General features: G+C 43.6%; 1 protein-coding gene across 2 annotated transcripts in view; it reads left to right on the forward strand.

Annotated features, from left to right (window-relative positions):
• The first annotated feature begins 2,555 nt into the window (after nt 1-2,555).
• Nucleotides 2,556-14,025, forward strand: part of LOC111662454 (neurabin-2-like) — a 30,147-nt gene continuing 18,677 nt past the window's right edge. The window contains exons 1-5 of one of the 2 annotated variants that reach the window (XM_023416314.2): nt 2,556-2,659; nt 8,828-9,232; nt 9,899-10,107; nt 10,212-10,556; nt 10,685-11,386. In XM_023416314.2, coding sequence (XP_023272082.1) covers nt 8,914-9,232; nt 9,899-10,107; nt 10,212-10,556; nt 10,685-11,386 — 1,575 coding nt within the window. In that variant the 5' untranslated portion in view covers nt 2,556-2,659; nt 8,828-8,913. The remainder of the gene's footprint in view (nt 2,660-8,827; nt 9,233-9,898; nt 10,108-10,211; nt 10,557-10,684; nt 11,387-14,025) is intronic. The other variant, XM_087176646.1, reaches the window with a different exon arrangement.

Consider the following 14,025-nt stretch of genomic DNA (forward strand, 5'->3'; position numbering starts at 1 on the left):
GAAACTTAAATACTTATATATTCTCACTAGATGTTTTACACAGTTGTCATTGTGTCTTTAACTACTTTTAGCCATTTGAGCTACATTAGGCTCAGATGTAACTAACACCTGCTTACCATAGCTTTGTTACTGGTATTCATGCTTTTTCTCCTACAGTCATTACAAGTAACAACAGTTTAAAAAAAAAAATAATAAAGTTGCATGTGGCATTCCTGACTAGAAAGAAAACCCCATATTTGTACTCAAGCTAGAAATGAATTGAACAACAGAATTTGTAGATAACTAAAATCCGATTCATCTTGTCGCCTGATACAAAAGATATATCTGCACAAAGGTTGTGCATTGGAAAGCATTACATGGTGCAGGGTTCTAATTGTTTGATTAAACAAATGTAATGTACAATTACTAAGTACATTTACATACTACCATGACCATTATTACAATTCTTGATAATTCTAAGCGAAAGATAATAACTCATATAAATATTAGTTTTAATTGTGACCGACAGAGAACAATAATCATTATTTGTCCGACAGGTTTAGTTTAGTTGTTTTATTTTGAAATGATGTCACTGGAAGTGTACTATCATGTCTGATTTGATGCTGGCAAGAATATCTGCGGTAGTTTGTGCTCCATATCAGAAACAGTTCTTTATAAATAAAATTATAACCAGTAATCATGTGAGTGTTGTTAATTATAAGAATTACATAAAACACTTTTTCTGATGTGTTTGTTGCAAATTTAATCTAGTGTTGCAGTTCCTCATTGTGACCACTGGATGGCAGTGAACACAGAAGACAATTAACTCATGCAGCTCAGTTAATACCATAGGTTAATACAGGTCAAGGAGAATATAGCATAGTACCACCTCCAGTGAAAAGTTTCAAAGTAAAATACAAATGTTTTTTGTTTGCTTTGTTTTATTCAGAGCCACATATTGTAGTTGTGTAGATATTATGGTTGTTAATGTATTGTGTTTGCACGGTGAAAGAAATGCTGCTCAGTATATGTCAGTTGTGTTTCTTAAATGGATTGTGAGTTTATTTCCACTGGTGCAGGTGTATGTTAGTTGAATGGAATATGTGAAAAATTCTTCACATGACAATGAAATTACATAAAAATATTCATTACACAGAACCAGCTAAACACAGTTTTAATGTCTTACTTTTATTGGTGCCTTTCTGAACAGTCATCAAAATTATTGAACACAAGGACCCAGATGTTAAAGTGATAATCAAGCTAATTAGTATTGCGCTTCACACTGAAAAAAAGATCATTCTAGACTACAATTCCCATAATACAACTCAATAAGACCCTCCTGTCCTAATATAGATTGCATTATTCAAACTCACTCCCTGTGTTTGTAGCACAGGCTCTATGTTATAAATCTGTAGTTTCCATCCCCAAACTCAAAACGCTGGTGACATCACAGTGACATCACCGGGGTTTTCTCAGATTTTGGAAAACTTCTTATAGAAAGTTAAACTGACTTTTAGTTGCATGCCTCTGCATCAGAGGAGGTTGCAGGTTTCAGGACCACATTTCCCGGACCCTATAGTTTTTCATGACACCTACGAAGTCATTAGAGAGAAAGTATTTGGGAGGCATTTTGTATTTGCCTAACTGACCCTACCCCTTACCAATTCTCTAGGTGGCACACACAAAAAACTAGGGTCCTAGAAATGTGGTCCTTGGACACTGGTCCTGATCCTGCAGCCTCCTGTACTGCAGGAACATTGGATGCTTTTATGGATAAAACTGGTGAAGTGTCTCCTTAAATGTTTAACCCTACCTGTGCTAAAAGATTGGCAGTGGTGGAATTAACTCAAGTACTGTTGTCAAGTAGCCTACAGGTTAGTATTTCCATTTTCTGTATATTTGTACTTCTTGCTGCACTTACCTGCACAGCTGTAGTTGTAGTGGTGTAGTTGTGTTTTTAGCTGGTTCGGCCAGCAGAGGTCACCTGATCTCCATGTTGCACCTGAAAGGCCACTTGCACTGAGTTGCCATTTCTGGCAAACACCTTGTAAAAGTCAGTGAACCACCAAAGCAGGTGTGCAGTGAGTTCAGACAGTGAGTCATAGGATGCTTGTTATATGAGGCCAGTTGACTGTTGACTTCCCAGTCAAATTGCATAATGACAGTAAATGACACCCTCCAGTCTGTCAGAGGATTAACCAGCGGTAACATGTTAAAATCATTTTTTTTTTTAAATGGGCCATGTAGGGGGAGAGCAACTTTTACTACACCTGATTTAATCCAATCCAATTTAAATTATAAAGCGATTTTTAAAAAACAACACAGTTGACAAGTACAGTGCTGTACAATAACAATAAAATACAAAAAAAAGAGAAATGATGATGGGAACGAGAGGTGAGGAGGAGGAAGAGGAAAGGATGGAAAAGGGAAGAGAAGGGTGAGAGAAAGGACGCAGAAGAGTAGGGGTGAGGAGGAGAGAGAGAGAGAGAGAGAGAGAGGGATGGAGGAAAACAGATGATGAGAAGGGGGAGGAGGAGGAGGAGGAGGAGAGGGAGGAGCAGGGGGGGGGGGGAGGCATTCAGTCTGTTCACTCGCAGCAGCAGCAGCAGCAGGACAATGGGCTGTATCCACCACGGATCGTAACGGGCGCCGGGCTGTTTCCGACCAACTGCATTATAAGGTATGACTGACGGGCCGCAGCGGCGCGGGAGTCTGTGATGGTCTCGGTCTCGACAATGTTTACTCTGCGTTAAATAAATCTGCCGTTTGTCTGTGAAAGAGGGGAGGCTGCAGGAAGGAAGCGACGCAGCGCAGCAGTCAGCAAGCGGGGCCTGCCAAACCGACCGTCTGCCTCTGGGTCCTAAACCGGACGGTGACACGTTATAACCAGACGGCGTCAACCGTTCACGGTTATCGGCAGCAGCCTGTGTGCTGGATATTAACGACGTGATACGCTAAAGTAGGAAAAAAAAATTACACCCGGAGCTCTCGATCTCCGTCCTCACGTTTCCACGAAGAACGTCACGCTGAAGTCCGTTGCAAATCTGGCCGTTTTAAATGTCCGTGCTCACCTGCAGAGGTAAACACCTCCGAGGGTGTGAATGAAACCTGCTTTTGATTCGTCGAGGTTTTTTGGGAGAATTCGGCCTGCGACTGATTCATCAATATGTGCTTCATTACAATTTAAAATCCAATCTTTTATGAGAGCACGGTGCACGTCCCCCGTCCGCTCGAGTGTATTTTTGACTTAAGGGTAACAAGAGGGACAACACGCGAACCACAAATAATAGTTGACCTTTTAGACGTAGTAAACGCTCCTCTGTGTGTTACATACACGCTGAATTAATGAGCCGCACATTATGATTCGCAGCGGATGTAAAATTTTATTTATTGATGAAGATTTACTTGCGAGAAAAGCAGCGTCATAAAAAAGCATGTTTTCGGATGGAAGTTCGGAGCGAGCAGCATATGTCGGGTATGCCAACAATGCCTCTGTCTAGCCAGCAGCAGCAGCAGCAGCAGCAGGAGCACGCAGTGTGTCTGCCAGAATGAACCTTTGCACTAGGCCGGGGCTGGGGAGTCTCCTCCACAGATGCGGGGATTGTGGTGTGAATAGATGGAGTCATTGTAGTTGTCATAATGTACCTTGTGTTGGAAAACTGCGTGCGTGACGCACATAGACCAGCAGTGATGCAGAGATGCTGTGCAGGCATGGCTGACTTAAAGACTTATTATTACTCATGTCTGGACGGGGAGCATATTAACCATGTCCGTGTGGAAGCAATCCACACCGGTGGCTGCAGTGTGGGTCACGTGCTGACCACACTGAATATGCACGCACGCACACACACACACAAACAAAGACAGATGTGACTGGTTGCACAGACCTCAAGTCCTCAGTGTTACAATGTAAGATGATTCATGGTCGTTCTTGGCACACAAACCACCCAAACATTTCACACATCTTCCCATGTCCTTTAGAAAAACACAAGGGAGGCTGTTTGTGTGTGTTGTAGCCTGTGTTCAGTGAAGGGAGGGGCTGTTCAGGGACCTCCCATCAATAGATCAGAAGTCAATAGTCATTTGCCTCCATAAGGTGAGGATGATTGGTGCAGGCAGGCGAGCGGTGGTTGTGCTGTTATGTATTTATTTTAGATCATATTGAGCTGACTGAGACAGTGAGTGTATAACATCCGTAGGAGGAGAAAGGAAGCTCTTCTCCATATCTGGAGGCTACGGCTGAACACAATGCACAGGAATGTAGTTACAGAATAGATAAGTCGGTACGCACAGAAGTGAATATAGGGAAGTGCAGTGACAGAGGCGGATCAGAGGAACTGAGGCAAATCAATGTCAGGAATGTTAACTACTGCGAGCACAATGAATGCTGCAAATAACGGCACCAAGATGCATAAAAAATGTCTCCATCCGCAAACAGGAGAACCAAAGCACAGCTAGGAGTGAGACCGAATGACAGGAAGCAACTGCAGACCGCAAGGGATTAGGGGAAGCGGCAGACAGATGAAGTTGTTCTTGGAAAGATGAAATGAAATCTGGGCTTATGCTCCTACTGTATTTAGCAACTGGTAGCAAAACCACCAAAGAAGAGATGGATAGTCCGTCATGTTAAGATGGATTTGTGGAGACTGGGGTCAGATTTTTTTGTGTTTGTCTGTGTTGTGTTTTCCAGGTTTGTTCATGTCAGGTTGTGTTTATCAGTCAGACGAGGAGCCACCAACTTCATTTTAACAATAACAGGAAAAAGCCCAGGACCTTTATTAGCTCTGCGTGTGTGTTTGTGTGTGTGTGTGTGTGTGTGCGTGTGACAGTGTGTGTATTTCTGAAGGCATCTGTGAAGGTTATTTGCCTTACATTGGATTCACTCACTTAAGTTCACATGATCGGTGTGTGAGAATCTACTATTTGGCAAGACAGTGTCACAAGACATACTGTGGTTGCAGTTTGTTTGTGTATATGTGTGTGTGTTTGTTGGTCCTGCCGTGGTCAGCAGTGCCATCTGGAGTCAGTGTGGGACCGGGCAGGAACAGAATCAACCTTTCCTACATTATCCAGGATACAACAGTGTTTATTTTATTTTAGCTTTTAGTTTATCGTAGGTCTTACATCCTTAAAAACACTATAATCGCGTAAACAATGCAACATCCTGCCAACAACATGCAGTTTGTTAGCGTTGCTATGGACGTATAGGCCTACTGCCAGACAAACAGCAACATGATTCAACAAGTTTTACCCACTCTCTGTTCAGATGCATATTTCTGCATATTGTTGCATATTGTTGCACAGTGTTTGCACAAGTAGTTTTTTGTGCAGCCTTTGAGTAAGTTGTCAGAAAGCAGTGAAACTGTTAGTTGATTAATCAATTATTTGAACAAGAAACTATTTTCTGACATTTTACAGGCCAAAAGATGAATTCATTATTTGAGAAAGTGCTGGCAGATGAATCAGTGATGAGAAACTCCTGTTTAAATATATGTTCAAAGGTGCACTCCTTTTCTCTGCGGCTCTTAAAGGATCTTTCTAAACTTAAAAAGAAATGAACCTTGACATTCACGAGAACGTGCATTTCTATCCTCCTCTTTTCAATATGCAAAGAAAAGTCCAAAAATATCGCAGAAAACTCTTTGCGCTTGGCTAAGGGTGTAAATGTTTGTGTATAAGAAAAAAACTAAATGCGACAAATTGTAATGGAAACAGACTAAGTGGATAATTTGTGGCAGACATGAGGCGTGTGACTTGTTTGTCTGTCACTCAAGCCTCCACTGGAGGAGTGAGAAACAGCAGCAGACGAAAATGTCAAATATGCGTGAACTGATTTTCTGCCCAATAAGGTTTGGCTGGTGCTCTTTTAATCACATCATCTCGTTGGATCATTTTCTTCTGCAGAGGTTTAATGGAACTAACAGTAGTGGACGGAAACGCTCATCAATTCAGATTTTCTTTGCAGATTCTCTGAAAAATTTGCTTAAAATTTGACGGCGGTTATTTCAGATTAGACTGTCCCTTGTAAGTCAATGCTAAATGCTAAATCGTTGGAATAAGCCTTTGATGGTTTATAATGTGGTCATGTACATCCTCGCTCCACTCAATTTTCACAATGGTTGAAGTGGTTTTTACCCCAGACACACACACACACACACACACACACACACAGGACACAGATCTCAAAATGTAATGGAAATTTTTGTTTTGTACAAGTCTGTTCATTAGGGCAATTTGTGGTGACTTATTTGTGATTCTCTGAGTTGGACCAACCAAACACACCATTAATTAATGATGACATCACGCAGAGCAGCTTCATTTGGTCTAAACCAGAGTGGAAAATCTGACTTTAGTATTTGGCTTGTTTAGACTGAAAGCAGTAAATTGGAAGGCTGTACACTGACTTCTTCAGACTTCAGGCTTTTGTTTTGTATTAAAAAGTGTTGAATTAGAGGAAGTACAGTTTGTATCATGGTGACAATCTTAAGTCTGAATCTTCACACCTCAGCTGTGAATTTTCACACAAATCCCACAGTCTGGCTCTGTCCACATCTGATTAAATAATCGTCTGAGTAGATCCTTGTTTTATTAGGGACCATGAAGACTGTTTAGCCCAGACAGACAGAGCCAGACTAGCTGTTTCCCCCTGTGTCCAGTTTCTGTGTCATGCTAAGCTAACTGAACAGACATGTGAGTAGTATCCCTTAAGAAGGGAATAAGAATATTTTGTCAAACTATTCCCTTCATGTTTTTTTTGGTTTGCTAAGCTTGCTGTCTTGAGTTTTGTAAGCTAGTCACAAAACATCTCGCATTACTTCAAATCATCAAAAGCTAGCAACGAAAGCAATGAAGCAAGCTAGGTAGCTAGCACTGAAAGAGTTTTTTACATAGACATATATACGTCTGTGTCTTGTTAGAGATGATGTTCAGCTAATTAGAGCACAACATGCTTTGTTTATGTTTTCATGATGATTTTATTATCTAATAGTCATGATTAAATAAACTTTTTCTTGAGAGCTGTAGCTTTCTAAGTAGGATTTTTGTGACTCTGTGCTCACATTCTCATATCAACCTCTCTTTTTCTCTGTGTTTGGTCGTGTTTGTTTTCATCAGGTTTTCTTGAGATTGTGGCTTCGAATGTTGCTTCATATTGAATGCTGCGGCGATTAAAATGCAGAACTAGAATTCAAACCTGATTAAAACATCAGTCGTTACCACGGCGCGGACCTGACAGCTGCAGCACAGTAAATTAGATTGTGATCATGAGAAAACAGTTTGATATATGGGGACCACGGGAGTGTTCTCTATCCACACACTGACTTTGTCACAAAGTAAATTTGGCATTCAGAGCAGCAACACGAAGCCGCACATGTCATGTGAGGTCACAGTGCGTCATCGTTTTAATTGGATTATTTTGACGGCTCCTGGAGCGCCATGTGGGTGTTATGAAAAACACAATGAAGCAGTTGTGATGCTATTTGATGTCATGTTTGGCAATAGTGTTGCTCATTCTCTGCTTATACAATATTATTTTTCTATCAAAGGTTAAAATTCAATACAATTTTCTCCTCTGTTTGCTGTTGTACTGCAGGTTTATTATAGATTATAGACGAATCTGACAATTATTTTCTGGATTAATCAATATATATAGTCATCAACATTAATGGCGAAAAATCACAATTTCCGAAAAATCCAATATGTAAACAACCCAAAGGTATTCATGTAACCAGCAAATATTCACATTTGGGAAGCTGCAGTCAGAAGTTTTGGCATTTATGACTGAAATCTTTCTTCTTTTTTTTTAATTAATTTTTTTGGGCTTTTTGTGCCTTTATTGATAGTGCAGTAGAGAGACAGGAAATGGGGAGGCAGAGAGGGGGGGAATGACATGCCGATGCGGGACTCGAACCGGGGCCGTCTGCAGCGAGGACTGTGGCCTCTACACATGTGGCGGATGCTCAGCCAACTGAGCTGCTCGACGCCCCTGACTGAAATCTTTCTTAAATGTGACAACCTCTTGTGGTTTGAGGCGCTGACTGTGAACCGCAACATCCCCTGTTCGAATCGAGCTGTGGACCTGTATTAACACATCGGCCCCCTCCCTCTCTCTCTTCTGTCATTCTTTGTCCAGTGTCGAGTCTCTAAATAAAAAAAAAAAAGGCACAAATGCCCCAAAAATTACTTAGATTTTGACAATTAAAAAATAATTTATCTACTCACATGGAGCATCACAATCACTGCGGTCTGACCAACGATAAATGCAGTTTTGAATGCGGATTATGTTCTTTTTGACTAGATCCTACATAATGAATCCATTAGTCGACCGATGGAAAATTAATCATCAGCAAATTGACAATTGATTAATTATTTTTTTGGTTTAATCAAACAAAAATCATTCGCTGGTTCCAGCTTCTTAGATGTGAGAATTTGCTGCTTTTCTCTGTAGCCTGGTCACAGTCCTTCCCTTGAGTACAGCAGGAGAGAATCATTTGGACCAATCAGAAGAGTGAAGTACATGGTGTTATATATTATGTGCACTTTGACACTTTACACAGAGCAGGAGCCTCAGTCTGTGGAGAAAACATCACTGGTTTGAACAAGTTAGTTACAATAATAATTTCAAGCTCTGGCTTGTGTCACCGTGACCTCTGACCTCAAACAGCCGACCTCTTTTCTCTTCTCTTCTCTTCTCTTCTCTTCTCTTCTCTTCTCTTCTCAATCAATTATTTATCAATTAGTTGTTTAGTGCTTTGGGTTATGGGCGTCTATTATTATTGATTAGATATCATAGAAAATGATTAATCACAAATGTAATCGATCGATCTCTCTCTCTCTCTCTGTGATTCAGGAGGTGAATGTCAAACAGCTCCAGGATGCTGCCGTCCTCATCCCTGCTGACCTGCTGTTCATCAGGGGGGATCTGATTTACCAAACATGATGAAGACTGAGCCCCCGTCGGCCACGGGGAGCAACGGGGCGTCGGGTGGGAGCAGCGGGGGAAGCGGGAGCTCGAACCTGCGGAGTCCCTCACCCCACCGCAATGCCTACGAGGCGGGGCTGGCGGCGCTGAAGAAGGCCACCGACCACCTCAACAATGCCGCGAACGGAGGTTCTGAGCCCGCCTCAAAGCCCGCCCCGCTGCCCCGCCCGACCGGGAGGGGCAGGAGATATGGATCAAACGTTCACCGCATCAAGAACATGTTCATGCAGATGCAGTCTCCTGGTGATGAGGAGGACGGAGCCAAAATGATTGGTAAGGTGTCTCAGCGGTTAGATCTCTGTGAAAGCTTTTAACATCAACAGTGTCAGGGGAACTACAACTGGAAGAAAATAAAATATTAGTCACATTACCTGTGGTTACTTCAGGCTCCACTTCCTGTCCATTACAACATAATTGAGCCATATGACACAGGAATGAAATAAAACGGAAAGCTTACTTTTGTGACTTAAGTCTTTTCTTTGAATTGGTGCTGTCCTTTGTTTTGGAGAATATTTAGAAAGTATTTGTTCTGAATATTTTAGCATGAAAAGGTGAAAGAAAAGTCACAACTGTTTACTAACATACAGAATGAAAAACCATCTACACTGATGCAATACAGTAAGGGGATTAACTCAAGTTACACTAAGCTGCACTTTCACTTTCACTTACAGGCCTGTTCTGGTTTATTACAGATGGTTCTTTTTTAACCTTTGGCCATTATCTCAATCAGTTATAGAACTTAACTTAGTAACTGCTGAAATTTGATGTGCACAAGACCACATTACTTCTCTAAAGTCCAAGTGTTTGTTTCATTTCCCTGTCGGACATTTCTTACTGTGGTCAACTTGGTTTGAACTTAGTCAGAAACAACCGTCAAAGTCATGCACCTAAGTCGTGTGAACATGGAAGGTTTTCAATGAACTTTCCTGTTATTGGCAGGTAAAGAGCAGGCGGTTAAACTGTCTCTGCCGAGAGCATCCAGCCTCAACGAGAACGTCGACCACAGCGCCCTGCTCAAACTCGGGGGCACGGTCTCAGAGAGGGTCAACCGGTTTGACTCTAAGGCAGGTGGGGAGGGCGGATGCTCCGCCATGGGTCTCTCCAAACTGCAGGAGACCAGGAGGATCTTTGAGCAGCGGACTCTACAGGTCAGAAGGCTCTTTGTTTTACTCACTTGTGTGTCGTGTAAATACTTTTTATTTCATCAGGTCATCCAGAAATCAATGACTGACTGACTGACCGTCTCCTCCAGGAGAAGCAAGCGGCCACTAACCGGATCCTCCTGAAGAAGGAGCGGGCGTCAGGCTTCCAGGGCAGCCGTCTAGACGTTGTGGCTCGCTTTAATGGCTCCACTGAGGCTCTGGACCGGCTGGACGACCCGCCTGCTCCTATTCCCGCTCCCACTCCCCCTACTCTTCCTGCTGCTGCGGCTTCAGTCGGGCCCGGTGAGGCCGTCAGCCCCACTGTGAGCCAGCTCAGTGCCGTGTTTGAGAAGGGCGAACTGCAAAACAATCTCTACCTCCCCCAGCGTCGGTCAGCCCCTGCCCTAGCACCAAAGCCCAAACCTCCAGCCAGAGGGGAGGCTGTCAGCAGGAAGGTGTGGGGGGTGTACTTAACTTTAAAAAATGCAGGAAATCAAGAAAGAAAGCTGATGAAATAAAATGTATTAACCAAAAGCTATGAAATGATCGATGATCCTTGTCTCTCTCTCTCTCTCTCTCTCAGGCGAAGGTGTTGCCGCCAGGTAAGGACCCCGAGGTGGAGACAGCAGGAGGTGTGAGCACACAAGGAGCAGAGCTACCAGAGATGACAGGCTCTCTGCAGAGGAGCGTAGAGGGAGTGGTGGCCAGCGAGGAGAAGGAAGCGTTCGGACAGTCAGGAGACCAGCTGTCCAACTCCTCCTACTCCTCGTCATCCTCAGTGGCCGTCACTTCCTCCTCTTCCTCTTCAGAGGCCAAGCCGGAGTCGGAAGCCCAGCCAACAGCGACTGAGGCCAGGGGCTCGAGTACAGTGGCCGCCCCTGAACGTGAGCCGCAAGCTGGCGAGCAGGACGACTCCACCGGGGGGTCTGAGGCCGGGTCCAGGCTGGTGCAGGCGGAGGTTCACGCCTCGTTGGAAAACGGAGAAAAAGAACCTCCAGGTTCCTCTCCCTCGGAGGAGGACAAAGGAGAGGAAGAGGAGGACGAGAATGATGATGATGGCTCGAGGAAGGAGGATTACTCGGAGGGGGATCTGGTGGATATCAGTGCGTACAGCGGGCTTGGGGAGGAGGACTCTGGAGGGAGCCAACTGGACGACGAGGAGGATGAGGAAGATGAGGAGGCGTATCAGCCGGAGACCAGCTGCTCTGAGATTGCCGGCCTCCCTGAGGAAGAGGAGCCACCGCCGTCCAATAGGAAGATTCAATTTAGCACTGAGCCAATCAAGGTGAGTTTTTGTAGGATGTCATTACTCTTCTCAACACACTGTGAAAAACATGATTGGATTTGTAGCTTTGACAGTTCCCAGTTGATGTCAGGTCTGTGGGGAGCCAGTACTGAGCGCCTCCTTCTTTAGGGAACTCCTCTGTGACCTCAATATTCAGCTGTGGTCATTTCCACTCCAGTGCTACTTCATTAATAACATAACTGGATAGAAATCCTCTGGGGAGCAAGAAAGCTCCTTAAAATTTACAGCAGTCTGCCTGATTAGATTTTTATATTTCCTCTGTACACGTGGAAGTTAAAAGGCCAAGGAATCACCAGGAGAATTAGGATACATCCTCTGGGGACAGTGAATATCCCGAGCACACGGGGGGAGATGGGGAAATTTTGATCTGTTCATTCTCACTGCTGTCATCAATCCTAACAAAAACAAAGCACGGCTAAAGGAAAAGGCGATATACGTTCATTTCGTAGCCAAGGAATGCTGATGTTGCCCCTGTGTGTGCTGGATGCTTAAACAGTTCGCTAACATGTTGGACAGCTTTTATATGTCAAATCAATTAATGCAGCTTTAATGGAGTCAGACTGTTGTATAGGACACTGGTGAAGTCCTGTATGTGTTCTGCTATCAACTATACCATAGGAACTAAAAGAGAAAAAGTGTACAGATTAAGGAAATGACTGAAAAGACTCACTGACTTCCTCCTTCTTTAACTTAACACACACGCACGCACACACTCGTACAAGTTGCTGGGGGGCAGGGGGTTTCGCTCTTTGATTTCGCCACAGTATATCCTGCTGACTCGGCTTTGAGTGTGTGTGTTTGAACATACTGTAGATCTTGATTTAACAGAAGCTCTTCTCTATACGGGATTGCTCGATTCCCCTAAGAGCTCCCCCCCCTCCCCGCCGCACCCCCAACCCCACCTCCTTCCCTCTCACTGCGGCAGTCAGCTGGTTCAGCCGGGCAATGACAGAGTTGTCACATCAACAACGCACTTCCTGAGAGAGACTGTTGAATATAACGTGATAATATACCACGTAGAAGAACAGAAAATGGAAGGATATAATATTGTGAGAAATGACACATCACACACGTACTGGACACTGACGGTCAGGATCACACTCCTCTGCCGTGTCCACTTGTGCAGGTGGTCGAAGGAGGAATGTGTTTTATTTCAGGGCAGGCGTCAGGTCAAAAAGAAATTCTTTCCATTTTCTTGGACCTTGAAACATTTGACCACAGTCATCTTTAGCCACACAGTGCAGCTAAAAGTGGAGTTGTGGTCTGAGGCAGTGCTGTTTGCGACTAAGGTAACTGCCGCTGTTAGCTACCCAGCCAGTCATGTCAAACCGGCATGTGCTACAGATGTGCAGCCAGATGTTCTCAGAATTAAGCAAACAAACACACACATATAGTGTCACAATTGTCCAAATGTGATGTTTTATAATCAGTGAGTGAAAAGAAAAAAATACAAAGATGTATTTATTGAAGATAAAGAATTGGTTGCTGGACATTTACAGTAAGTTAAAGTGATTCGGCTGTTTGCAGGCTGCTTGCTTTGAAACTTTGCAAAGGCTCACATCCTGCAGCTGCCTCCCTCAGCTCTTTCTGTATCTCTGCCTCATCTCCTCAGAGGGTACTCTCACTGTGAGCAATGTGCACCAACCAGTGAGATTTATTTTAAAGCTACATCAACCGTACCTAGCCACAGACAACAGCGAGCCTGCAGTCACATCCAGGATGAAGTCGCTAATAAAACCGTTTTCATAGTTTAAGCAAGAAATTGATGGCTGGGTTTTTACCTTGTGCAAACAGGATCAGGATGTGTGTGCAGTATGTGGCAATCATACTTCATCATTTTTTTTGTTGGAATAAAAACAGACTGCAGTTACTGTTTCTGTGCGCATCGCTGCAAATTCATATTTGAATGGAGTACATTGTAATTGTATCCATGAAGGATTCAACATGGCATCACACAGAGAGAATGAATCGCTGTGGCAGTGTGACTGCTCTTCCTTGTTGGATTTGAACCAATAACTTGTCCTGCGTGTTCAGAGAGGTGTTCTGCTGCAGGCAACAGAAAAGACAATCAGCAGACTCACTGTCCGGGCATGTTGGGTGTTATTACTCAATTTCAAAACTAGTTGGTGATTATTGTTCTGACATCATGAGTAACCTCGTCAAGCAAATGTTAGTCAGGAGAGCTCAGACCTCCTCCAGCGCTGAAGTCTCCGGCCTGACTCAACAGAAACGTCATGTTATAAACTTTCCTTAACGCCGTGACATTACAGCAAGTTTTTTTTTGTTATTTGACGGTTCTGGATGACGATGAACACACTCGGCGGATTTGTCTGTGCTGAGTTGTGTACAAGGCTACCTCTGTGAGTCTGTAAAAAGCAGCTGGAATGTGGCAGGGTGTGTTTGTTTTCCTTGAAAGAGGCACACACACCTACACACACACACTGAAGCAGGGGAAGCTGATTGATAAGAATCACAGAGCAGGTCTTTGTTTGGATGTAAAAACCACCTGGCGTGTGTATTTATATGAGCTGAAGAGTTTAGAGATGCACCTGATCCACACTGAGATCATAAAAGACCAACTCCTGATTTTACACATCAAAGCCTGTTTACAGGTGTTT

The sequence above is a fragment of the Seriola lalandi genome, unplaced genomic scaffold (genome assembly GCF_002814215.2).
Source record: "Seriola lalandi dorsalis isolate HSWRI2012SDOR001 ecotype SW California unplaced genomic scaffold, Sedor1 jcf7180002054563, whole genome shotgun sequence".
Lineage (NCBI taxonomy): Eukaryota > Metazoa > Chordata > Actinopteri > Carangiformes > Carangidae > Seriola > Seriola lalandi.